Raw genomic sequence first — 25,166 nt, 5'->3', positions numbered from 1 at the left:
GAACAAGATAGCTTTTAAAAGAGAACGAAAGTCGTATTGTCTTGCGTTGCAAAACCATTATGTTGTATTCGTTGACACGTGGCAAACTACAAGGACTCCCACCAGCACGCGGAAACTCAATTAGAATTTGGATCGTTGCCCGGAGATCCGCCTTTGCTGGTTCAATTGCTTCGATCGATCGCTGACCACCTAGCTTCTCAGCGCACTTTTGCTACGGTTCAAGGTAAGTCTTTTTGTCGATCTGAATCTATGTTGCTTGCGTATTTCTACGCTCTTTATTTGAGAGAGAGGTTATTTCGCACTGTTCAACTGCTTTAGCTCAGCTGATCCACAATTATCAACGGTGGAAATTGGAGCAAGATTGTCAGGCCGAGTCTTAAGGGGCTGATATATATTGAGTTCTCGTGTAGACCGTGCCTTTGGATTTGTGTGTGTGCTTATGTCTATGAGGCGATATGGTTTCAGCAATTGTATCCGTTGCGTTGCCAGTAGCTTCACGAAACATTTGCAGGTGTGCGACAATTCGACGTTCAAGCCTTTGGTGAGCAGCAACCACTAAGCCAATAGGTAGCTATCTAAAATTGAAGCATATGAAAATGCACTATACCAAAGATTTGCAACTGCCTGATGGTTTGGTTAACCGTAGGCAGATAATGCATAGATCATAGATGGTAACCACCGTGGTGCATTTTATGAAATCCTTGGGCAAGGTGCCTTAGAATGTAGATGTGTCGAGGGGCTTACACATTTGATTCTGGACAAGTCTTAGTTGCAATTTGCTGTTGCAACTCCCACTGCTCCATTTTAAGCCCAAGATGTGTGTACTTCAGCCGCTATATGATGGTTGCTTACACCCAATACGTTCCTGAATTTCCCTCAGCAGCATCCGTAGTATCATGTATGTTGGAGAATGAGTAGAACATGACACTTGCAATAAGTTAGGGTTTGAGAGGTGTGCCATGTGGGCAGTAAAGAGAGGCTGCCACATGGGCAGATTTGAGAAGGAAAGGGTTGCCATGTGGGCAGCAAGCTAAGCTGCATGAAGAGTCAAGGGGTTGCATGTGGGCAGCACATCTGACTCGGATCTGGCTGCTACATGAACAGCAACATGGCCCAGGCAAGAGGGCTAGGTGGCCTGTCTGGGGGGCTTGAAAGGCTATATAGGGCAGCCTGCTGGATGTACTCAGAACAAGGCCAACCATGGGCTGCAACAGCCAGCTAGGGTTGGGTGCAAGTAAGCAGCCTGATTACAGGTCAGCAGCACACTGGTTAGGTTGGGGGCAAGAGGCCTAGGTTAAGGCTGGCCATATGGCTGACAGGTTAGGCCCTATATAGGATTCAGTTGGCCTGTTTAAGGAAAGGATGAGACACCCAGCCTCTCCCTATAGATAGCCCCTTTTGGGGCATTGTATTGCGGTCACTTGGAGCTCTCCCGGCAGCCACCGAAACGCAAGAAGGGATCTGCACCAGTAGGAGCAGGATTGAGGCCACCTTGTGTGCTGGATCTAAGCAGCCTCAGGGCTGTAGGTGTGAGCTAGACTGAGGGCCACTTTTGTATTTTCTGTCGTATTCTGAAGCAGGATATATACTTCACTGTTGGCTGTCCATTTGGCTTGTGCAATCCTCCAGATTTGTGTGTATCCCAGTTTAGTTGTGTGCACATGTGGTGGTGCATAAGGGTAGCATGAATTCGTGGGTGCTCTCTGGGGGTTGGGCTACAGCTACGTCACTGTTGGCTGTCCATTTGGCTTGTGCAATCCTCCAGATTTGTGTGTATCCCACCCAGTTTAGTTGTGTGCACATGTGGTGGTGCATAAGGGTAGCATGAATTCGTGGGTGCTCTCCGGGGGTTGGGCTACAGCAAGCCAGCTTTGACGTAGTCCTACTACCAACTTCTATGAAACATGTGAAAGTGGAAGTGGTAGAGGATGAGGAGAGGGCGGAGGAAGAGGCAGAGTAAGAGGATGGCTAGGGGCGTTTTCCTTACTTTCTGGAGGATAATAAGTCTCTGTGGGGTCTTCTATTACCTGTTCCTCGTCTGCTGTAGTGTGCTCATAATTTGGTACAGTTGTGAACTGATTAGGTAGCTGATATCTAGTCTACTGGCTGTGAGGTGCTCGTCTTCTAGCATTCTTTGCAACTTATCTGCCATGTTCCATTGAAATCAGAGATCATCACATGAATGAGGTTCATCATCTTACTCATAAGATTGCTGTTCTTGAGTGATTTTCATGAAAGTTTCCCACTACACTAGCATGAGTAGCAGAGCGTGGGGCCAATGATAGCAATTTCTTCTCCAGCCATTGATGAATTGATCAATTTTTATGTTTTTTCAAACTAGGGAAACATACTGAGTAACGTTGCCTGACTTGTGTAAATTTAGGCGGAAATTGTTATATTACAAAATTTGTATCCTAAGAGATGTGGGAGGCAACTCCATTCTCATCATGAGCATAAAATGTCACTGGATGATCTATCTTCTCCTCTCTCCCATATATTTTACTACTGGGGTAATCTAAACACGCTAGCCTTTCAAAATTTAGTTTGTTTGAACCATATTAAGTGCACAAATTCAGTCTCCTACTTACCTTATAACTAACTTGGTGAGGCTTTGATGAGATCAGAAGATTAGTTGTAATATTCTGTTAAAAGAAGATAATCAATTATTGACTCGAAGCGGTAGATATGCACATTTTATTATGTTATTTGAATTGATCACGTGGATACTGTAAAACCTCTGCAAAGTTTTCCTTTTTGTGATGCGCATATTTCTCCATTCTGATTTTTGGAACACCTTTACATATTGGAACATTGAACATGCATGCATGTGATCACAGTTGAGTTATATACATGGCTGCATATGATGGTGGTCAATGTGGACATTTATTCCAAAGGCAATGAATGGAGGCTTTAATCTTATCGTAATACAAAATGAATCACAAGAGTTTGCGATAATTTAGGCTTTAGATACCTTTTTATGAGGGTGCGGAATGATTTATCTGATAATATTTATAATTTTGCTGAATATTTAGTTTTTTTATTTGATGCTAGGAAGAAGAAGGTTGATTTGCTGGTCAATACTGAGGGGGTATGAGAGGCGACTTGAGCCTTGCAAAAGGCATAGGGTTATACTCAAATGGAGCCTCTGCCTGGGCAATACTAACAGCTGGTGTCTTTGTGCTCATTGCTCTAGCTCTTTCAACATTCCTTATTTTTGAACATCTTTCATGGTACAACAATCCTGAGGTAATTATTTCTCTTGCTTCCTGCTGGTACTTGATATACAATGATTGGGGTATTGCATCTGTGTATTCGAAATCTCTTTGTATTCACATGAATTGACCTAGTTGTTATTTCCTCACTAATTTATGATGCATGATTATTGTCTTAAGTGTTTGCATTGCTTTTGTCTACAAATTTTGATGCGATCTATAATTTTTCCTTAAACAGATAGTGCTCACTTGAATAGAGCTTATAATGTGCATAGGGTTGGGCCCTTCTTCTTTGGGGTTTATCGCATAGTATGTGTTGGAGGAAGGCTTCATGGATAGTACCTTTTGAGGGGAGGCTATTAAATACCCTTGGGTCAGCTATGCACACATATTGGATACAGACTCTACATCTGTGTATTCAAAATTTCTTTGTATTCAATAGTGAGCATGTGAATTGACTAGTGGGTTAATTCTTCACTAATTTATGATGTTGCATGGCTTTTGTCTACAAGGTTTGATGTGATCTATTATTTGTCCTTAAACAGATATTGCTCACTTGCATGGAGCTTATGAGGTGCATAGGGGTGGGCCCTTCTTCTTTGGGGTTTATTGCATAGTATGTGTTGGAGGAATGCTCATGTATAGTACCTTTTGAGGGGAGGTTATTAAATACCCTTGGGTCAGCTAAGCACGCATATAGTATACAGACTCTTCGTGTCCTGAAGCTCGAGACATGCACACTCATATCTGTCAGCAAGCCACTGGGACTCCGTGTCCTGCTCCCCGAGCCGCTCAATGGAGGCTAAGTCACGCCTCAAAGCTCTCTCTCTCTTCTAAAGGGAAAAACGACGGTGGAGAGCCTGGGTGTGGAGCTCCTCACTGCTCCTCTGAATCGCCTCGGCTACCTAGGATGCCCAGCCACCCTCCGGAGTGTCCTCTGGTTGCTGCCAAATCTCCGATTTGCTCTTCCCCACTAGCTGAGAAGTGAAATCCCCAGAAGGGACGAGTGTGAGAGCTGTACACTCCTATGGAACCCCCTTTTCGAGGCTGTAAAATCTGGACAGACACCTCCAGAGCAAGCGGGTATCTCTCCGGAATCTCTAGGTAGTTCCACGGTCCTAGCCTCCAAAACTCTCTAGGTAGAGGATGACCAAGGCGGGGCTTAGGACCTAGAAGCTGAGAAAAGGGCCCCGATGACCCTGACTGTGAGGAGGCAGAGCCTGGACTGGGCCACGTCGAAGAGTGCCCTTGGCCGTAGGCCGAGACAAGGAAGGGCGGGAGGCAGGCGGGGGGGGAGGAGGCTGCTGTAAGGGGGTAGGGGGGGGGCAAGAAGGAGAGCCCGGGGGGTGGGAGGTGAGAGTAACAGCAACTGGGGAGAGGGGGGCGGGATTAGGGGGGGTGGCAATGGGCAACCTCGGGAGGAGGGGGTGGGGGAGGCGGAGGGTCCTCCGGAGCCGACCCTGTTGGGGCTCCAGACTCCTGCTGAACGGGAACGTGGGTACTCTGCTCTGTTGTCGCCTGCGGGTCCGAGGGGAGACCGAAAAATGTCTCATCCTCCTCCATTTGTGTCCGGTCCAGGGACTCTACTGGCACCTTCCCCTTCCCCTTCCCTGTGTCCTGGGAAGAAGAAGTATGCGCCTTCTCGCGCTCTTTAAGTCTGGCTCTCCTTCTTTTGTTTTTTCGAGCTGATTTGGAGGGCTTCTTTTTCTCCACCTTGGTCCAAGTCCCTTGGGAGGGCTCGACCCAAGGTGTCTGAGTCTGTTGCTGGGGCTTGGCCGACGGACGGCGCTGAGCCTCCCTATGCTCCTGTCTCTGGTGAGGGGGCCCTGCCCACCAAACAGTCCCGTGCCAAGTGACCCATCTGTTTGCACCGAAGACACTGCTCAGGCAAGCCAAAGATCTCCACACGCTGTCTGAACTCACCACCATCTAAGGTCTCCAAGAGGATCTCCTTTGGGAGGGACTCTGGATGCTCTGCGATAACCCGGAGGCCGGGGACCCCATCGTTTGCCACTACTGAAGCTACTGTTTGTGGCGGAGATGCTAGAACTGTGCCAAAACAATTTCCTATGGAAGGAAGAATAGATCTGTACTCCTACGAAAGCCCCGGGAAGCGGAGCGTCATTGGGAATCGTGGCACGTGATGAGTCGAATCCACGTCCTCGACTGTGAAGCCACGGTACCAAGGAAGGAGGTAGACGACATGAGGGCCTAGTAGGATAGGGCTCTGCTCGACAAGGGAGGCCGTGGTGTCGGGGGAGTGCAGCTGCTCCTGCAAAGCCTGTACTTCACACTTGACCTGCTGCTTGTCTTCCGGAGAGAGCATAATCTTAACCACAGTGGGGGTCAAGGTGCTGCCCTGTGAGCCCTTCTTGCCAGACCAAGGGTCGCTGTCAAGGTGAGTCCTTCTTGCCAAACCAAGGGTCGCTGTTAAAGTCAATTCTCCCGAGAAACAAACACGAAGAGCTGCATTGCCTAAAAAGGAAGAAAGGCTCGAATCTCCAAAGTGTTGGAGTTGTGAAGCAGAAGCTGCACCAAGGTCTCCGTTGGGCTGCTCCTAAAAAGAACAACAATAAAAACACCACCGAATCTCGAGCCACTAAAGAAGTGCCTATTGATTGGAGATGGAAGAGCTTTGAAAGAGGTCAAAACTTCAAGCGACCCTTGGCGAGACTTCACTGAAAAACCAAGCCTCGAAAGCTCTAGACTAGCAAGCTGCCACTCAGAGCTTACAGCTTGGAGTTCAAGATGCAGAGAACTCCCCAAGAACAACTCGAACAACACCTGGTCTAGGAGAGCACCAAAGCAGACCCGACTCTTGAGACGCTAGCAGCTTGTTGAGGCAGGAGCTCCCACACACAATCGCACAGCTTCTTGGCAATCCAGCTCCCGTTTGAGTCTTGGAGCTGATTTGTAGGTGCAAGAAGCATTGGAAAATCCTGAGCAGCTTGTTAGGACCCCTGGGGGTATGGCACTTGATGTGCAATCTCCAGTTCCAAGGGGCACGTCCTAGGCAAACCTAGGACTCCTCTCAACAATAACCCCACAACCCGCCGTGTGCATGCTCTTCGTCTCCAACACTCTCAGATTGGTGTACAGTGCCGTGCAGGCCCGTCGGCATCGGTTGTTCGTCACACAGTAGGCTCCCCAGACAAAGGCTCAGGACGGAGGAGACAGAAGCAGGTCGCTCAGCTCCGTAGCTTGTCGTTTGTCGCTCCAGCTCTCAGGCCTCAGACGTGTCATTCGTTGCTCAAGCATCAAGCCCGTCATCGCTCCTCGCTCAACACTCAAGCCTGTCGCTTGTCGATGCCTTCATCAAGTTAGGCGGACTCAACAGTAACATCCAAAGCCGCCTCAATACCAAGACTCAACGACGCTCTATCAACCTCTGTGCGACTCCAACTTTGTTGCTTCACCGCGACTCTGCAAGCCTCTAGAGACCTCAAGGCGACACAAAGCAAGGATCCACGCAGAGGCCAGCAAGCAACACCAAACCAATGAGCGACACAACAGCCTAGGCACTTCTACCATCTAGAATAAGGCAAGGAATTTTACAGGTATCTTGTAAAATTCAAGAATTACTCGGCATTGGATGCCAAGTGGACAGATGAAGACATGTTATCTGGCCATCCACAACTTTTTGATATTTACTAGGAAGCTTTTCAGTTGAGGTCAACTGAATAGAAACCGAGGGGATGTCACCAAGCTGTAAATACTCCAAAGTCAAAGCTATGTTGCACGAAATGTTTCCATGCAGGAAACGTGGTGGTTTTGAAACATTACTGAAACGCCACTTGCGTCAATAGGAAACGGCAGGGGTAGGTTGAATAAAGTATATTTTTGCTCACATACAGAAGCTAGTAATTAAACAAAACATGCACCATATAAGCTAGACATGTGCGCAAGGCAAGCAATTGGATTCTTGGAGAGCATGGAGCAGATGCTCCTTGAAGATGCGATTCGTATAGTGCATTAATGAATTAGTCGTCACCCATGTAGATCGTCTAATCCGAGTCTTGTGTTACTTCTAAAGCCTTCGCTATGCACCCACCATGATACTGCAAGAGCCTGCCATCATCTCTTGTCAATACCTGCCCTTGTTCGCTTTTCTTCTGGCGCATTTGTAGATTAGGCATTTCCAAAACATTTCCAAGTTTCGGAAACGTCTCAATTTTAGAAATGTTAGGAAACGGGGTTTCCTAACTTTTTAGGACGTTTCCTTCAACTAAGAGTCAAAGTTCTAGCTGACCATTTATTGATCGTAATTAATGAGTTCTTCATTTATTTAATTATGTAACATGTTCAAAGAGTTACATTTATTTGGTCAAAGTATTGACTTCGGTAAAAGATACTAAGTAAGCCTAACCCGGGTTAGGAGAGACTTGGCTTCGGCCAAGATGGTTAACCACGGTTAACCAAAGAACCAAAGCGCTAACTTTGGTCAGAAAGAGTTGACTTCAGTCAACAAGACTTAGCTTACACCAAGAGGGTTAACTTCGGTTAACTAAGATGCGCCAATCTCAGTTGGAGAGACTTGGCCATAATTAATGCGCTTCAATTGATGGGCAGGCCTCCTTAATTACGACCAAGAGGGTTGACCTCGGTTGACCAAAGAATTTGTTCTATGTTATGTGCACATGTTTGCTTGGTGGGGACAGTGACTAGGAATAGTTCACAGATTAGTCTTTGCTTGCAAAGGGCTGACCATTAATGGGTGCCATGGTTGTGCGCTTTAGTTAACGGTTACGAAGACCCAGAAATTGCCCTTTGAGGCATGTAATTAAGGCCAGTCTAGGATTTGGACACTTGGCATGTTGCCAAAAAGGAATGAGCTTTGAGTTCTCTTGTAAAAATGGATTCACGTAGGATTTTAAAAGCAGCCCGTGAGCTGAACTCTTGTACTCAGAATTTTCTGAATGAATAAAAGCCTTCGGGGGGGTCCAACCTGACATGTTGCCCTGGGCCCTAGTTGTGTATGAGAGAGAGAGAGGGAGAGTGTGAACTTTCTCAACAAAGCTTTCATCAGCCAGCAAGTAAAAAGATTTCGGTGGTGCTGAAAGTGACGCTGTTTTTACAAAGGTCTACTTGGTTTGTGGTTTACATGATAAGCCTTTGAGTTGATTGTTAGATACCCCATCGGGAGAGCTTCCATTTGGTTAGCAATAGTATTAGCACATAGCTAGGGCTGACATGGCATATACTGCCACCTATTAATAGGAGACGCATTCTAGATTAGGGTTTTTTAATTTCATTATTGGAAACCCTATGTTTTATATTATTATGGCATTTTACAATGTTGGAAATTCATTTTTCATATCTTGTCAAATGTGATGAATTTAAAAGGTAGGAGTGATCCTAACCTGAGTGAAACAGAACTAGCGCTATCTTTAACAAGTTCTAACTAATTCTGGACCAGTAGATAGCCTTAGACTAGATGACTCCAAACAGTAGAGTAGAAGTAACCAGATTTAGCAGAGAATCCTTCCCTATCATGAGGTCTAGGCTATTGACAAGGCTAGTTAGATGAACAAAAATAGATCTCTTCTTTGCAAGCGGCCTTTTTGCTTCTCCGTGTGCCCATGGCCCAATGCAATCGGCTCACAAAACTTGAAGATGAAGCGCAGATAGCAGCTTTTGCATGGATATGGGTGAGAACATAATTTTAGCTTTGCTTACAGAGTTATTTTTACTTTCATTTTTCTCCTTCACTCGTTGTATTTCATGTCGCTTACAATTTCCTTCTCTTTTCCTCTCTTCTTTGTTTTACAAAAAGTTTTGTAAGACTGGATATATTAAAGCCTTACAAAGTTATATTTAGAATGTTATGAAGGTTACTTGAAAAATAAGTATTTGGATTCAGAACAAGCCAAATGATTTTGAAGTTTGCAAAAGACTCCTGCCTGGCTGCATTGAAAAATGCACCCTCTACTCATTTAACCAACACAAAATCAATGATTGCAATTTACAAAGGAAAGCAGTGCCTTGAAATGCTGTCAGAGCTAGAATGGTGTAAGAGTCATTGTGCGTCACTGTAATAAGTATATGGAAGTGTTCTTATGAGTGGATTATGTATGGATGTCAATTTTGCTAATACTGCCATGTCTACTGGATTTGTGTCTATGAGAAGAATGCAATGGAATATTAGTGAAACAGCTATGTTGAAGTCTGCACCAGCTAGCTGAAAACTGAAGTATACTAGTTTGTACTTGAGAAAACATTTATCTATGAGATATCCATCCCCTTCTTGCAAGAGTAGCAGTATATGCATTTCTGCTTGACAGTAACTTCAGCTTAATACCTCATTACAAAGCCACACAAACCTTTTGAAAGTTTAGCATGACACACTGCTTGAATTGGAAATAGAACAAGCTTCAAGAAAAGGATCACCATTAAGGTGGGCTTTTAGAACCAATTCAAGAAGATGGACATTTCTTTGAAAAGGGAGGATGGTTCCTATCAGGAAAATTTGGAATGTAAATTTGTTAGCCTTCACTTTGGTTTCAAAGTATCTAATCTCATGGGCTTGATGAATTTAGGCACATTCATTGTGCTCTTATTATATTGAATTTATACAGCATTTTTTAACACAGATCCCTCCTGTCAATCCCAAAGCCCTTTTCCCTTTCTTTTGTCTCTCGTTCTTCCACATAGAAAACAGGGAAAAAGAATGGATGAAGATTTTTCTCGATAATACTTGCTGAATTCTCCTGACATTAATCAGCTTTTCCTTGAAAACGTACGTTGGTTTTTGAGCAAATTGATATCTCCAGACATTGTTTTTTTTTTCTTTTGTCAGTCTGTTTCCAGCATAACCACTTAGCCGTAAAAGGAATGGCAAATCAGATAACGGGAAGCCTACTTAACAATAGATCTGTTTGACTTTAGTTTGTCTAGCTCACAACAGCTTGAACTGAGCACGAAATGAAATCAGGATTTTATCTGACATCATTTCCTTGTATGGCAGGAGCAAAAATGGATGATTGGTGTAATCTTAATTGTGCCATTATATGCAACAGAATCTGTAAGGCATTATCTATCAACCACTCGCAGCTTTTAGTTGCAAGTTACCTCAGATTCTACGGTGTTTAATAAATCTGCCATGTAGATTCTTTATACGTAGACCTATGTCTCTTCTTGTATAATCGTGTGTAGTCTGTGTTGGTTGATCACTAGTGAGTAAAACTCAGCAACTAAAAAGTGATGGCTCAATCAGCAGATTGGGAATCCTAATATCTTTTCGTTTTACGGAATGAAGCCTCTCTTTGGAAATCAAAGTAAAGACCATTTTTGTACTCTGGGGTGCAGTTTGTGTCACTGTGGAGTTCGGAAGCTGAGTTAGAGTGGGAAATTCTGCGAGATTGCTACGAAGCATTTGCACTCTACTCTTTTGGACGCTACCTTGTTGCCTGCCTAGGTAAAGGTTTATTGTGGGCTCTGTTTGCATCGTTTGAGGCTGTCTTCTAGAAAACAATTGCACAAACATCGTTGTGTGTGAGGGCATCATTTGTATCCTTTCAAGTTTCTGGATGATTGGCGCATCGTTGATCCAATGGAACGTCTCTGGTTTTAGAGTAGTGTCTCATATGTGTACAAGTTAAATGTTCTGTTGATTTGAATCTCTGGTTTGCATGCTTTTAAAGGTTTTGGATGATTGGTGCATCTTTGATATTTTAAGCATCTTGATGCTATGGAATGTCTCTCTGGGTTTGGAGTAGAGTCTCATACGTGTGTTCCATTGATTTGAATCTCTTGTTGGGAAGGCTGTCAAATGTCAAGCAGTCCATCCTATACGTTGCAGTGTCTAAATGTGCTGTTTGTGCATGTGCACAATCTGGTTTCTGGGTAGCTCAGAGCTCTTTATATCTATGGGTTGTGGAACTGAGGAAGCTAGGTTAAAAAGTTAGTTGTTCCTTTCAAGCATCTGTATCCAGGCAGCCAGAATAGTCCCATCCCACACCTCTAACTTTAGTTTAAGAAACAGTGGAGATGCAGGATTACTATTAGGGGAACGTATTGATTCTAATGAGTTGCCATTGTGTGTTACCTAACATTGGCACTCTCTTCCTATATGTCAGTGCATGAGAACAGAATAGAGATATCCCAATGTGCAGGAGGTTATCCACAGGCATTCTTTCACTGTTGTTAAATATGGCTGCAGTAGCAGGAAGGACAAAATAATTATGAAATAATGCTTTAAGGATAGCGGAAATAGTAGTGTGATGCCTTTATAAGTATATATGGATAGAGGAAAATCGTGGGGTAATGCCTTTGGTAAGTATATGAGATTCATTCCTTAAAGTCGGAGTTTTCATGTATTTGAGATATGCTGCAAATGATGGAGTTGGAGGTTCAAAGCAACACATAGGAATGAACTGCAGCAGCAAGATTATCGGAGGGTTATCTTTTTGTGAATCACGCTTATAATGCATTGGGGATTCTGTCATAACAAGACACACACGTGCGCGCGCACACACACATCTCCAGGACCAAAACTCTGTTAGAGTTCATCTCCTGTCTCATTGAGTGAGGGCCTTGGTTGTGGGTCTACCCGCCCATGTGAGGGAGTTTCAGGGCCATTGTTGTGGGTTTGCCCGCCCCGGAGAGGCAGAGGGGGTTCACCATGGAGGCCTGTGTGTACACGGACCTGTGCGAGGCTGTCTGCCTCTGTTTCGAGGTCTTGGAGGGGCGCCATCTATCATGGAGGGTGCAGGGGTCTGCAGGTCCATCCCGGGCCTGCTACAGGCTGGTATTGAGGCGCCTTCAGCCCCGCCTTGGGGCTGCCACCAGGCCGCACATATGCGCCTGGTTGGTGCCTTGTTTTGCGGGCCTCTTGGCCTCCCATCAGGCTGCTACAGCCGACCCATTTGGTTGGTCTGCTCCAGACCAGGGTCGGCCCTTGCAGTCGGCCTCCTATCCCCCCCTAGTCGGCTCATTTGGGGCAGGGGGGACCCTCCCTTGTTTGGCATCTCAGCAGCCAGTTGTACACTCATCGGTTGAGGTTTTTCTCCAGCAGTAGAGGAGATTTTTCCTGAGATCCTTGTGCAAGTCTCTCTTGTTTCCAGTTTTCCTTGTGAGTGTTTGCTGTTTTCTCTCCATTGTTGCTCCGCACCGCTGCACTTCTCACATGGTATCAAAGCTTAAGGCTGGCTAAAAAGACCTAAGCTGTGGAGAGGAGAATCAGCAAGCTACATCGACTTTTTGGGAGCTGTTCGAAGTGGAAGCTGAGAAGGTACAGGCTGCTTTTTGGAGTACATAGAAGGGTAGTTATCAATTGCTTTTCCATATCCGCTGCATCTCTGGCTATGTTGTCCTGCCCAAATGCAATAAACTGAAAATCATCTTCATTATAGATGCTATATTCACGCTCAAAAATTTTCAGCAGCTCTTCTGCTTACTCAATATTCCAAGGATCTTCAGTCCTCATATGTAAGGCCTTCAACCCTGGGCTGTACTGCTGTAATTTTCCTCTAACTATGACACTAATGAGGTCTCAGAAAGCTGCTTATGTGTAGGGCTTCCAAGATGAAGTCCTCATCTTCATCCAGGTGTGGACATTGCGCAGCCATCAGAAAGAATCTTGCCCCATCACCCATTGAATATAATCTGAAATATCCTTCCAAAGCTGAGAGTTGGCCAACATTTTGCCTTTATTACAACCATCCCTGCTCTATATAAATTTTGTCCTCAAAATTTCAAGTGATGGTTAAACTCTGAAAGCCCCTGCTGTAAAATGAACATGCTCCAACCTGCATGAGGTCAAAAGGAAAAGTAGGAAAGTTCTTTGCCCTAGATGTTGTGGCACTTCCTAGGTAATGTAAGCATTGATCCCACCTAGCAGCAGGTTCATCATCAAGAAGCTGCACAATCAATTGCTTTTTCATATCCGCTGCATCTCTGGCTATGTTGTCCTGCGCAAATGCACTGAAAATCATCTTCATTATAGATGCTATATTCACGCTCAAAAATTTCCAGCAGCTCTTGTGCTTACTCAATATTCCAAGGATCTTCAGTCCTCATATGTAAGGCCTTCAACCCTGGGCTGTACTGCTGTAATTTTCCTCTAGCTATGACACTAATGAGGTCTCAGAAAGCTGCCCATGTGTAGGGCTTCCAAGATGAAGTCCTCATCTTCATCCAGGTGTGGACATTGCGCAGCCATCAGAAAGAATCTTGCCCTCATCATCCATTGAATATAATCTGAAATATCCTTCCAAAGCTGAGAGCCATTCGTCCCACTCATTAGGATTATTGGTTTCTCCTTTGAACCTGTGGTCTGTCAAAATATCTTGCAAGTGTCTATGACACAGTCCTTACGAAAGAAAAATTAGCCCTGACCTCAAATGGTAGACCCATCTAAGCATGGTGCAGATTTGACAAGGCAACATCACTCAAGATGGTTACTCTAAGTGTGGGACCTGACCTGGAGAAAAGGGGGGGGGGGGTTTGAAACAGGCTGAGGAGAGGGTCACAAAAAGGCACCTGAAGCGGGCTACAGGGAGAAAGGGCAGCCCTACAAGGAAGGAGTGGGAGAGGACAGGGAAAGCACACTACATGCTAGAAATGTTTGACTGTTTACCCGAGACATCAATACGAAATTTTACCCAGGGGCAGCTTATAACCAGAATGGTGTTGAAATTGCTAGTTATAACTGTGAGGTTTGGACTCCAATATTCTTGTCCTGCATGCAAAACGTTTTGAACATGTTCATTGCTGCCTTATTATTCCAAGAAAATTAGATATCAGCATTATTAGCTTTTATCTGTCATACTCTTGTACTACTGGTAAAGATACACATAATGACATTACTTGGTTGTTTCATGGAAAGATATGCGTTAATTATTTCTGTAAGGGTTCCTTAGCGTTGTTCTTCTCTGAAGGTGGCGAAGAGAAGACCATTCAATCAATGGAGAGAGAAGCAATTGCAGGTCCTCGAACTCCACTTTTAGCTCAAAGATCTGGCAAAGCAGCTGTCACACATCTCTTTCCACTTAATTATTGCTTGAAGCCCTGGAGCCTTGGCAAGGAATTCTACCAAGCTTTCAAATTTGGGATTGTGCAGTATGTATGTAGCAAATCCTGGATGAAACGTTCCATATTTGTATTGAAATTGTAGGAGCACATTGCTCCCCACTTTATAGTGGAATGTGTGTCTAAATCTTATCTCATCAATTGCCATGCTTAGAATTCGAAGTTATGAAGCTGCGTCCCTTAACTCATGCAGATTTTTTATTTTGCAGATGATCCTGAAGACAGTCTGTGCCTTCTTATCACTAGTGCTAGAATGGTGGAATCTATATGGAGAAGGAGAATTCAAATGGGACAAAGGGTGTGAGCTTGAACCTCAGTTTGGTATAGGGCATGCTAAATGTTCTTATTTTGTCTGTTAAACATATTGCAGAAGACAACTTGAATGAGAAAAGTGGCGATTTTTGGTATGGACATAGTAATTGTCATACCATATTCATTCTTCATGGTATAGAAGGTTCAAGTTCCTTCTAGGTTAGGAAGTAATGCCTTTTGAGTTTGAAGTGTACCCTGCTGAACATGCATCACTGAAAACTGAGTGATGTGGGTTATGTGACACTTACCACACAAGTTTAGCTAGTTTAGCTTAAGCTTACTTCATGAATCCCCCTGATCAAGGAACCCTTGCATTAAGGGTTAAGGGGCCTTGTATTAAGGGAGCTCTAGTACTAGGTGGTTCATTAGTTTGAGATCTCTAGGATATTCTAAAGCTCACGTATATGCCATGTTATTAGGGGATATCTTTTTAAGAAGATTGCCACACATAGCACACCCACCCTGCACTTTTTTAAAGGTGTATTGGTACAAAGAGGGTGGCTTTATGTGTTTCCCTTGCTCCACCCGCGGGGAGCGATTACTATGGACCAAGCTATCAGCATTGAACTTCAATCCATACATTGAGTTGCAATCAGTTCCACCAAGCGGTAATATTTGATGGAATTGCACGTTCAAGGCATCTCAAAGTTTTCACCTACCACTACTGACAGTATAATGAAAGTTTTCAGCTCAGCTGTAGAGGCTAGAGGCCTTCCAGAGCTCTTCATCGGGATAGTTTTCATATTTCTCCCACATGAATAGGAAAATCACTCTCTTCTTCGAGCTTTCTATTCATGGTGGGATTGTAGTGAACCTATGGAGATCCAGGTTCGGGAAGCTCTCGGGCAGCTTCGACTAGGAGGGCCATTTTCCTTGGGGAATGGAGGGGCTCCCCCATCTTCTCTGAGACTCCCACAGGGTTGAGGTGGCATTTTCAGCCTCAGCCTTGGTTATTTTCTACCTCTTTTTAAGGAGTTTTTTCTCATGCATTGCACGATGTATTTCCACCTTGAGCTTGCTCTTGCGGGTTCTATTCATACTTAATGGAAGTCTATTTTTTGCCACCAAAAAAAAAAGTTCACTTGCCCTATATTCTTCTTCTTCAAGCTTTCAGCATGTATTGTATCAGAATTAGTGGAGGTTCCAACTTCCTGCGGACCTTGTTGCTGCATTAACTTTGTACAAGAGCCAAATCTTACACCTTTGTCCTGTTAAATATTGATCTCTTAACATCTCTAAAAGCTAATGAGTGAGTTTTTAAACAGGTTAGTGTGTTCTTGAGCTGGATGCTTGATCTTGTGTTCAATATGCTCCTCTGCCCCTGTCGTTTGGAATATTTAAAAAAATTGCATCCTGTTAGCTATTCTGCCACAGGTTATTGTCCTGAGTACCTGTCTCATCAAATGCAGATCACTGCTGATATGACATTCCTTGTTTGCAATTTCAATCTGACAGTGTTTAGTGTCATCACCGTATCATATGCCCTAGATCATTGAACATTTTCCAAAGTGCAAATGGTATGCACAATATCGCCCCAAATGTGTAAGAAATATGCTGAAGAGAGCTTCCAGTCAAGAATAGAACTCGTGCAGACGTATGAGCAACAGAAAAGAGCTTGGCACAGGAAAGAAAAGTAGAAAATAGCAATAACAGCCATAAAACACTCTGAATCAGCCTTAAGCACACTGCAATTTGAAGCTTATAAACAAGAACAATTGATGTGTAGTGCTTATTTGAATGAGTGGACCAATGACCAGAAAAACTGTACCTTTCATGGCTCTTGTTTCTCGAGGAATATGATAAGAATGTCCCAATGATCCAAACGCCCTTAAATAACTTCTCCATGCTTCAAATAAAATTTTCCTTTCGCTGCTCTGGTTGAATTTCTAATTTGCGATTGCATTGTTGTGGCCCTACACTGATATTGTGACACAACCCTTTCTTCTGGTCATGCATCTAGCTGGTACATATTATATGTGGTTTTTGCTTCTGGCCAATCCATCACAGGCTTTCATTAGAACATATCTTATTTCATATCTTCACTATCCAAATGCACTGTGCTGCTTTCAATTTTCACATGATGTTGTTAGGCGAAATAATTCTCCCGCCTCCGCAGAACCATCCAAATACACAAGAGAGAGATCACCTCTCCTATTTGTCTGTACTGGGTTCATTTGTCACAGTAGGTCTTATATCAGGCCTTGCAATTTTGAATGTATCAAGTGCCTCAGAATTTCCTTTAACGAATGCAATTGAACTTGTTTGATATTGAAATATTTTAACTACTATAAAGGCTGAAGCAATGATATGACTGTGAACTAGCCTTAACTCCATGAAAATTTTATAGCCTGGTTGCCTATCACTTTTTGCAAGAGATATAGTTCGCTGATTTAAAGGTGACCATTCTTATTGAAAAAAAGCCGCTCTGGCACTTTATAGACCTTTCTCACGTGGTGATGTTGCTTGATCTGGAGTATACTCTCCCCAGCAATCACCTCATAGAATATCGAGGGATCCGTCATGCAATTCTTGTCCTTAAAGACGGGATCTTTAAGTCCTGAACTGCGATGTCGTCGACTGACAGCAAGCAACTAGGTCAGTACATAAATTTGTTGAGGCTAAGGCCATATATAGTGCGCAGTTTTAGTGGCATAGGCAATTAGTCTATCTGTCAAGTGACACATGGAAAATGGTATATATCACACATATGCATTCTTGTATGGTTAAATTTCGCAGTCCTAATGCCCTCACTTTTTGTATTTAAGGCCATCCTTAGAGAAGGAAGAGATGCCAGCTGTTTTGTAATCTTTCATATTTGTCTTACATATGGTGTTCCTCACTAAGTCTGGTGTATAGTTTTAGATTGTGCTTGTAGGCTTTATGCCTGAGACGTTTCACCACCCTTGAAAGTTGTTCCAAGAACAGGGCAAATTTAGAGAATGTGAAACAGGGCCAAAGGGGCCTCTCGATTTCAGTTAGGCTTGAAGTGCAAGGCTAAACCTTGCAAAGTTCTTACAAACCCCTTACAGGAAATGAGGCTGCGCTGAACGGTTGAACTGAAGAATAAAATGTTCTTGTAGTTTGAGTTCTTTTATGCAAAAATGTGAATTGCTCACCTGTGATGCAAAGAAATGAAATTTATTCACAGGGAAATTTGGATGATTAGACAGCCTTGGCCATAATATGATACTGGATGTTGATGACAAACATTGTAAGCCTGTGTTTTCCTACATTCATGATTCAAATAGAATCATTAGACCAACTACTTGAGACTCAAAGTTGGATTTTGACCTTTGTAAAGGAATCATATATGTAGTCATGGAGATTTGTTTGTTCTTTTTATTTAATACTATTGAAATTATTGATATCTTCCATCAGTGGTTATTGCATCTCTGGTTTAGTTAAAATTCCAAGTCCTGACTTCTATAAATTTCTTACAGGTACCCATATATTGCTGTTGTTATCAACTTTAGTCAATCTTGGGCTTTATACTGCCTTATACAGTTTTACAACATGACCAAAGATGAACTTGCACCAATTCAGCCATTGGCGAAGTTCCTGTGCTTCAAATCAATTGTTTTTCTTACTTGGTGGCAGGGACTTATAATTGCCATGGTTTTCAATGTGGGGCTTTTCAAAACAATGTTTGCAGAGTCAATACAATCTCGAATTCAAGACTTTATTATTTGTATAGAGGTAATGTAGCTATTGCTAGCTTATTGAAGTACAGAACATCAAAATTTTTGCTATGTGGTACTGTTTGCACCCAATAAAAAGGGAGAATCTTACGCTTCATTATGTCCTCTTTTGAGACCAGTTTTAGTGAAGATTTCACTCTTGTGACCTGCTTTGTTGCCTCTGTCACTCAAAATTAATGAATTTGTGGCTGTTCCATATCTCTGATTTACTGTCTCTTATTAGACTCGTATATAGATAAGGCTATTGCATACTCTTCTTCCTATGCACACATATTCAAACTTAAGATAAGACCCTATTTAGCTACCTAACCATGACTGAGCCTAACCACGAGTTAGTTGGACCTAACTTAACTAGCCTCACCCGAGTTAAGTTAACTAAACCTAACTACTAACCTTGATTAACTAACCCCGGCTAATTGAAGGCTAATCTCTGACCTTAGGCTAAACGGTTGGGCTAGGCGACGGATGGCACAGCACGTCATGGCAGCTTAGGCACGAATTGAATGACAACGTGGGGCGTTGGATGTTGGCTGCCAAATTTCCTTCACTTCTGTCTGATACGAGATGGATTGACATGAGACTGCCACGCGACGGACTCATGAGGGCTGACAAGGAACGCCTTTACCAGCGACTGACGTAGCAAACGAGGACCAATGCTCATGGATGAGCTTTGTTGGAACAGAGCTTTGTCGTCAAGCATCTGTCCTCTTTGAGGCTCTCGTGGTATTGCTTGGGTTGACTGTCTCCTAATGATTTGTCCCGTGGGTGGAGCATCGATTTCAAACAACAAGTGGGGCTCGTCAGATTCGAGTTGCAGATTTGAGTAAGGCTCTTTGTTGAAAGGTGTTGGTGAACAGCTTTCAACAAACAACCGGCAGCGTCAGAGATTCACACCAGATTGGGGGGGTGGTTATGATGAACAGCAGCAATTGTCTTCTTTTTGAGTGCTTCCCAACCACGTGGTTGTGGTGTACTGCTTGCATGTCTCGAAGGAAGAGAAGGACATGTGCCAAGAGCAATGCTTTGATACCAATGCAATGAAGGAGACAGGAGCAGATTGGAGGAAGGTGGTAGAATTGGCAGAAGAGAGAGAGAGGAAGGGGGAGAAGGAGTGAGAAGTGAGGAAAGGGGGTAGAAGGACAGGAAGAGAGAGAGAAGGGTGAGGAGAAGAGAGAGAGAGAGAGAGAGAGAGTAGGCAGCAGGTAGGAGGAACGAGGAGGTAGGGTCTATAGGATTCAATGTCACATCAAAAAAGTGTACAATGAATGAGTGGTGGATGGAGACCCCTTCTGTGTCTGGAGCCTGCCCATTAGCTAGCTTTTTCAAACATGTACCCATGTACTCTTTTGTTATGATGTCGATTGCTGCCTTGATAGTATAGTCATGGTTGATTTTCTCTCCCCCGTCTCTTTCATAGAGAGAGAGAGAGAGTCTATTAAAACACCAAAAAGGGTTTATGAGACTAAGAGAAGTTGATACAATGCTCTGATGGGTGGAGCCACTAAATAGGCATCAACACCCATGACAAATATAAAATCCATAATCCATAATCCTGCCCATAACGACGTCAGTACATTAAAAAATTTTATGAGTAGAAGCCAGCGAGAGGGGGTTGTCGAAGCTGGCAAAAACCCTGTGATAGGGCGCGGGTGGCTATCGATATGTACAGCCCGCTGAAGTCTCCTGGCTGTAGCCTTGCGGGGAACAAGTGCACGGTCACTCCTATGGGTCATGCATATGGTCTAGTGAGCATGGAAGTGAGGTCTCCTAGCGTGATATGCGTCTTAGTGCCTACCGAGTCTTGCGTGTTTGATTCAGGCTCCAGTCCCTGCGGCCCTCGCCTCCGTGAGTCCTATTGGTTGATATTTTCTGGCTGGGATCATGTTAGAAACGAGGAGGGAATGAATCACTCAATCCTCCACCCAGGATCTCTCCAACTCTTACATACTCAACTTAGATAGATGATCACAGATGCGACAAAAACACACTCAGAAATAACAGCAAATATAGACGGAGAGAGAGAGTATATTCATCCATCGGATGGTGGGCAGAAAATGGCTCCAAGGGAGCAATACAAATCACAGCAGGGTGCTGGAGAAAACTGATGAACTCTCTCTCACAAAACTGTCCCAGATCTGAGTGCTGAACATGGCCTTGGAGAAGGGCTTTCTGTATTGCACTGGATGCTGGGCTGAATGCAGAAGTGGGCCTTTTATAGGCTCTTCCCAGGCCCCTTCAAATGACCGACCAGCAGGGTCGGTTACCCTGTCTGGTGGCCAACCATAGGGGCCCCATCCCTGGTCGGTAGCCCTGGTTGGGCCAACTTGGCCTGCCACAGGCCCCTATATAAGGGTGCCATGGGCGGCTAGTCTGTGCTGCTGCTGGTGCCTCCATGTGAGGCCTAGAGCCCCCTCATACCTGCTGTTGCAGGCTGCAACCAGCCCATGTGCTGGTCGCCTATATTTACCATGCAATCCTCCCTCCAATGCCGGCTTGGGTCTCTCCCCAGCCCTCCTACCTCTCACTGCCCCTTGTCCCCTCAAATCAGGGGCTCATAGGTGGGCACAGTGAGATTCTAACAACCCCCCTCAATGTCACAACTGTGGGCCAATCCCCGTACGTCTGATGAGGTGCTCCATCTGTTCTCGAGGGAGTGCCTTCGTGAAGAGGTCAGACAAGTTGTCGGTGGTCGGGCAGTACATGAGCTCGATCACGTCGTCAATGATGAGCTCTCGAACAAAGTGGTAATGAACTTCGATGCGCTTGGTCCGTGCATGGAACACTGGATTCTTGGCAATGGCTATGCAACTATGATTGTTGCACATCATCACTGTTGTGTCCTCTTGACTCACGTCCATGTCCTCCAGAATCCACCTCAACCACAGTGTCTCACAAGCTACTGTACATGTGGCTCTGTACTCTGCCTCGGTAGATGAAAGGGCCACTGTGGGTTGCTTCTTACTCAGCCAAGAGATGGCACCAGATGCAAGTAAGAAGCAATACCCTGTTGTTGATCTTCTGGTGTCAGCATCACCCGTCCAATCACTGTCACAGAACCCGCCTAGTTCGATGCCTTTGGTGCAGGTGATCCCGTAGGTGCAAGTACCCTTTAGATACCTTAGCACCCGTAAACCTACATCCCAATGACTCTTCCTGGGAGAAGCAAAGAGCTGGCATAATAGCCCAACTGCATAACAAATATCAGGTCGAGTATTGGTAAGGTAAAGCAAGCTTCCCAATCGTCGGTACAAAGGAGTATCGACCGGCTGAGATGTGTTGTGAACAAGTACTTAGCTTGAGTCCGACCTCCATGGGAGTTATTGCTGTCCTGCAATCCTCCATCTGAAATCTCTTCAGAAGTTCTCTGCAGTATTTCTCCTGTGAAATGAAGATCTTGTCTTTGGCCTGCTTCACTTCTATCCCAAGGAAGTAGTGTAATAACCCAAGGTCAGTCATGTCAAACTCAGTCATGAGTAGCTCCTTGTCCTGGGAAATCTTCTTGACATGGTCACCTGTCAAGATAAGATCATCTGGTACTATGAGGGAATCCGATGCAGAGTCTAGTAGGCCCACCTGCCTATTCCCTGTGCATGCATTGAAGTCACCAAGAAGGAGGATGTCCCCCTGCCTAGAGAATTCAGTGATATCATCCTGAATCGACTCATATGGGGTGTGCCCTTCTGTGGTGACCTCACGTGCATAGGATGAAAAATTTGGAGGGAAATAAGACATTGCTATGAGACTCGGTCGTGCGTTTGGTAGCTGGACTCGTATCCACATGCGTCGTGCATGCTCCTCTCTTAGTGCCACTGATATGAGAGGCCTCATGTGTGATCTAAAGAGGATAGCCACTCCCTTCGAACCCCGCACACCAGTGTCTCTCCTCGTCTCCTTCCTACGAGATGACTCCCATGTATATCTTGTCATGGTGGGCAGTCCTTTCTCAGGGCTTTTATGTGTCTCAATGTAGAAGACATGTCTCTGTCAGTGTATGTCTCCGACAAACCACCTGGATCAGACCAAAGTGTGCCATTGCAATTCCACACTACAATTCTCAGTCCACTTTGTGTCCCCTTGGCCCGACACCGTCATAATTCACCCTCTTCTTTCTCTTCCTTTTCTTCCTTCTCCCCTTGGTCCTGATCTCCTCTCTCTCGGATGATCACCCTACCATCTCTGTATGCAGCCTTTCCCTGCTTCTCTCGCTGCCATGACGTGTACCATTCCTTCCCTCTGGTTTAGGGTTTAGGGTTTAGGGTTTAGGGAGGGAGAGAGAGACAGAGAGAGCAATGAATTTTTTCCACTGCTGTAAAAATGTCTTTTTTTATTGTTTTTACATGCAGATGGGATTTGCAGCTGTTTGCCATGTGTATGTGTTCCCAGCAAAACCTTATCAGCTTATGGGTCCTCAAAAGCGTGGGAGTGTCTCAGTTCTATCTGATTATGCATCAATTGACTCACTACCTGATCTAGAAGAGGTGAAGGATGCTGAAAGGCCTAGCATTATGCGGCTTTACCATCCCAATGTTTCAGATGTAGGAACAAGTCTGAAAGAAAGCATGCATGACGTCATCTTCAAGGGTGGTGAATATGTAAGTCTTCAATTCTTTGCAGGACTGACTTGGTTGTTTTGATTTCTTGCTCAGCTTTGATGATTAACTCAATTAGAATCTGTGAGTGGGACCTTGAATAAAGAATTGAGTACACTTGTTATGATAATAGAATTGGTCTGTCACGGATTGTGATGAGTGTGTGCCTGATCAATTTTATCATAGGCTAGTATCGACCTCGTGTTACTATATCCTGTAGGATTGCACCTTCACGGATTGTGATGACCAGTGCCCGGTCAACTTTATCACAGGCTAGTCTCCTCATGTTACTGTGTCGCACTTAACTTTTAGGATCGGCCTTTTAGGGATTGTGGTGGACGGTGTCTAGTTTCTTTAATTAGTCTAGCATCCCCCTTCTAAATCAGATTGTTGCTTCACAGTGCAAAATCAATAGTAATTATCCATGCAATGGGATTCAAATATTCCAGGTGAAAAGGCCTACCATTTTCATAAACATGTAATCCTCTCTCTGAAGTGGGGTCTTTGGAGTGCCCCAATATTTTTAGGTGCCTGTATACCATGAGATCAGAGTCAATGCTTCTGATTCTTAGGGACACTGATGGCTTTCAGAATTCAAATTGGCAAGTGTTGTGGGCGTGTCTTCTGAGAATTCTTAGACAAAGATTGAATTTTCGCAAATCCTAAGGTTACTCATATAGATGGCTGACCTCTCTTGGATGTATTGACCAAGATGATAAAGGACAACATGCCCCCCAGGCAGAAAGAGATTAATCTCATACTGTGGCTATTTCAGTGAGCCATTGCTGCTTGTTCAAAACTCATCCTCTTGTACAGGTTATCCGCTTCTCAGTGTCCATGTCTTACCTTCTTTAAACCCTGGGTGAGGACTCGGCGATCGTGGCAAGCTTGTTGCCAGCCTTCTGTTGAGCACATTGTTCAGATATTGAGAGCCTTCTTTAGACCTTCTCTATGGCTGAGGAGATCCGAGAACTACTCAAGGATATATACATGGATGTTGATACAAGGAGGATGGCATTTAACAAGGACACTACAAGTATCCTCATGCATGGTTTCCAAAATAGAATGGACATCGGAATGTATTTTGACCTCTTTTCGGAATTCCTACGAAATTTTGGTCATACTCTTCTTATGTAGATAGGAGTCCTTTTTTTAAACAGGATGATTGGTTCTTATGAGTATTATCTTTGAGTCTTTTATCGTACCTCTCCATTTGAATGGAAGTGGCGCTTGACTTCTGCGGTGTATTACATTGACAAGGAAATTCAATTCTGACTGAATGAAACAGAACGATTATCTAATTGAAGGCATGGAGCTTCCTCCACTAGGATTTTTGTGGTGACATGATTGTTTCACGTGTGTATTTTTGGTTTTCTTAATGTATCGTGCATTATTTTGACACTATTCTGTTCCTCCAGATGGTGAATGATGTAAAGTTCACAGTGGACAAAGTTCGAGAACCTGTTGAAAAAGGGTTTTTACGTCTGAATAACACCTTTCATCAGTTTAAAAAGAAGGTAAGGAGGCATGACAAGACCAAAAGGAGGCAAGTTAAGGATGATAATTGGCTTTGCTTCACTGATGATGCCATTAAAGGCATTGATGATCCATTTTTAAGTGGAAGTTTGAGTGATAGTGGAACAGGAAAACCAAGAAAACACAATTACACATTCACATATGGAAGTGCTGACAGCAGTGGGGAGAGCAGCGACCAGAGTTTGAGCAATTATACAGCATCCGGTAATCGGTGGACAATCAGAGAGTGAAGATGCATGATAACAATGTTTCAACACGTTCTTTGGAAGCATCTTCAGGTTATGCTGAAGTCAGGCATCAGCTTGCTTAGTGTCTCTTGTAGCACAGTGTGGCCATTATAAATACTGCTCCCCACAATCTCACATTGGTGTTGTAAATAGTTACAATTTAGAATTCTCAAATGTGCTATAATTACTCGGGAATTGGAATTGCCAAGCAAAGTGCACAGTGGACTTGGGTTCCCTTATTATTGTCTATGAATTACGCAATTTGTCCCAGATGAATTCTGTGATAATTTAAATCTTAATTAGCTTCTCTTCCAAGTTGTCCTTACAAGTGTGTATTTTCAATGTTTTATTAATGTTCTGACCAGGAAAAAGCAATGTCCCAAATTGGTGTTGAGAAGGGAAAGATAAGAGCAGTAAAATTTGAGAAAGAAGACCTTTCAATGATTATGCAGATGATTCTATTGTTAGATGGTTGCGTGGATGCAAGAGAAGAGAAAGACACATCTGTATCTCTAGGTAAATAATTATTCCATGGAGAGAAAGACAACTTCTACAGGCAAAAAC

At 44.0% G+C, this 25,166-nt stretch overlaps 1 protein-coding gene across 2 annotated transcripts; it reads left to right on the top strand.

Moving 5' to 3' along the window:
* Nucleotides 1-15: 15 nt before the first annotated feature.
* LAZ1 (organic solute transporter ostalpha protein (DUF300)) lies at nt 16-24,891 on the top strand. 2 transcript variants are annotated; one of them, XM_087401374.1, is made up of 9 exons: nt 16-223; nt 3,052-3,246; nt 10,177-10,233; nt 10,518-10,626; nt 14,090-14,274; nt 14,450-14,538; nt 17,993-18,248; nt 22,594-22,842; nt 24,258-24,891. In XM_087401374.1, the coding sequence occupies exons 2-9, from the start codon at nt 3,091-3,093 to the stop codon at nt 24,603-24,605; spliced, it is 1,449 nt and encodes a 482-aa protein (XP_087257500.1). In that variant the 5' UTR covers nt 16-223; nt 3,052-3,090; the 3' UTR covers nt 24,606-24,891. The 2 variants fall into 2 exon arrangements, with proteins under 2 accessions (XP_087257500.1, XP_087257501.1); XM_087401375.1 differs by lacking the exons at nt 16-223; nt 10,518-10,626 and having other exon boundaries at nt 3,119-3,246; nt 24,258-24,890.
* Nucleotides 24,892-25,166: the final 275 nt, after the last annotated feature.

This window comes from Dipteris shenzhenensis, chromosome 30 (assembly GCF_047967505.1).
Source record: "Dipteris shenzhenensis isolate YYH24624 ecotype China chromosome 30, Dip_SZ_1.0, whole genome shotgun sequence".
Classification (NCBI taxonomy): Eukaryota; Viridiplantae; Streptophyta; class Polypodiopsida; order Gleicheniales; family Dipteridaceae; genus Dipteris; species Dipteris shenzhenensis.
The sequence above is the reverse complement of the archived record's forward strand: the minus strand, read 5'-3'. Positions and strand labels throughout refer to the sequence as shown.

What these genes read in the sequence shown, in the direction of transcription:
- LAZ1 (XM_087401374.1), top strand. Translation starts at nt 3,091, where the DNA reads ATGAGAGGCGACTTGAGCCTTGCAAAAGGCATAGGGTTATACTCAAAT. An exon ending in CATGGTACAACAATCCTGAG is followed by an intron (nt 3,247 to 10,176) that starts GTAATTATTTCT and finishes CTTGTATGGCAG; the next exon opens with GAGCAAAAATGGATGATTGG. An exon ending in TCTTCAAGGGTGGTGAATAT is followed by an intron (nt 22,843 to 24,257) that starts GTAAGTCTTCAA and finishes CTGTTCCTCCAG; the next exon opens with ATGGTGAATGATGTAAAGTT.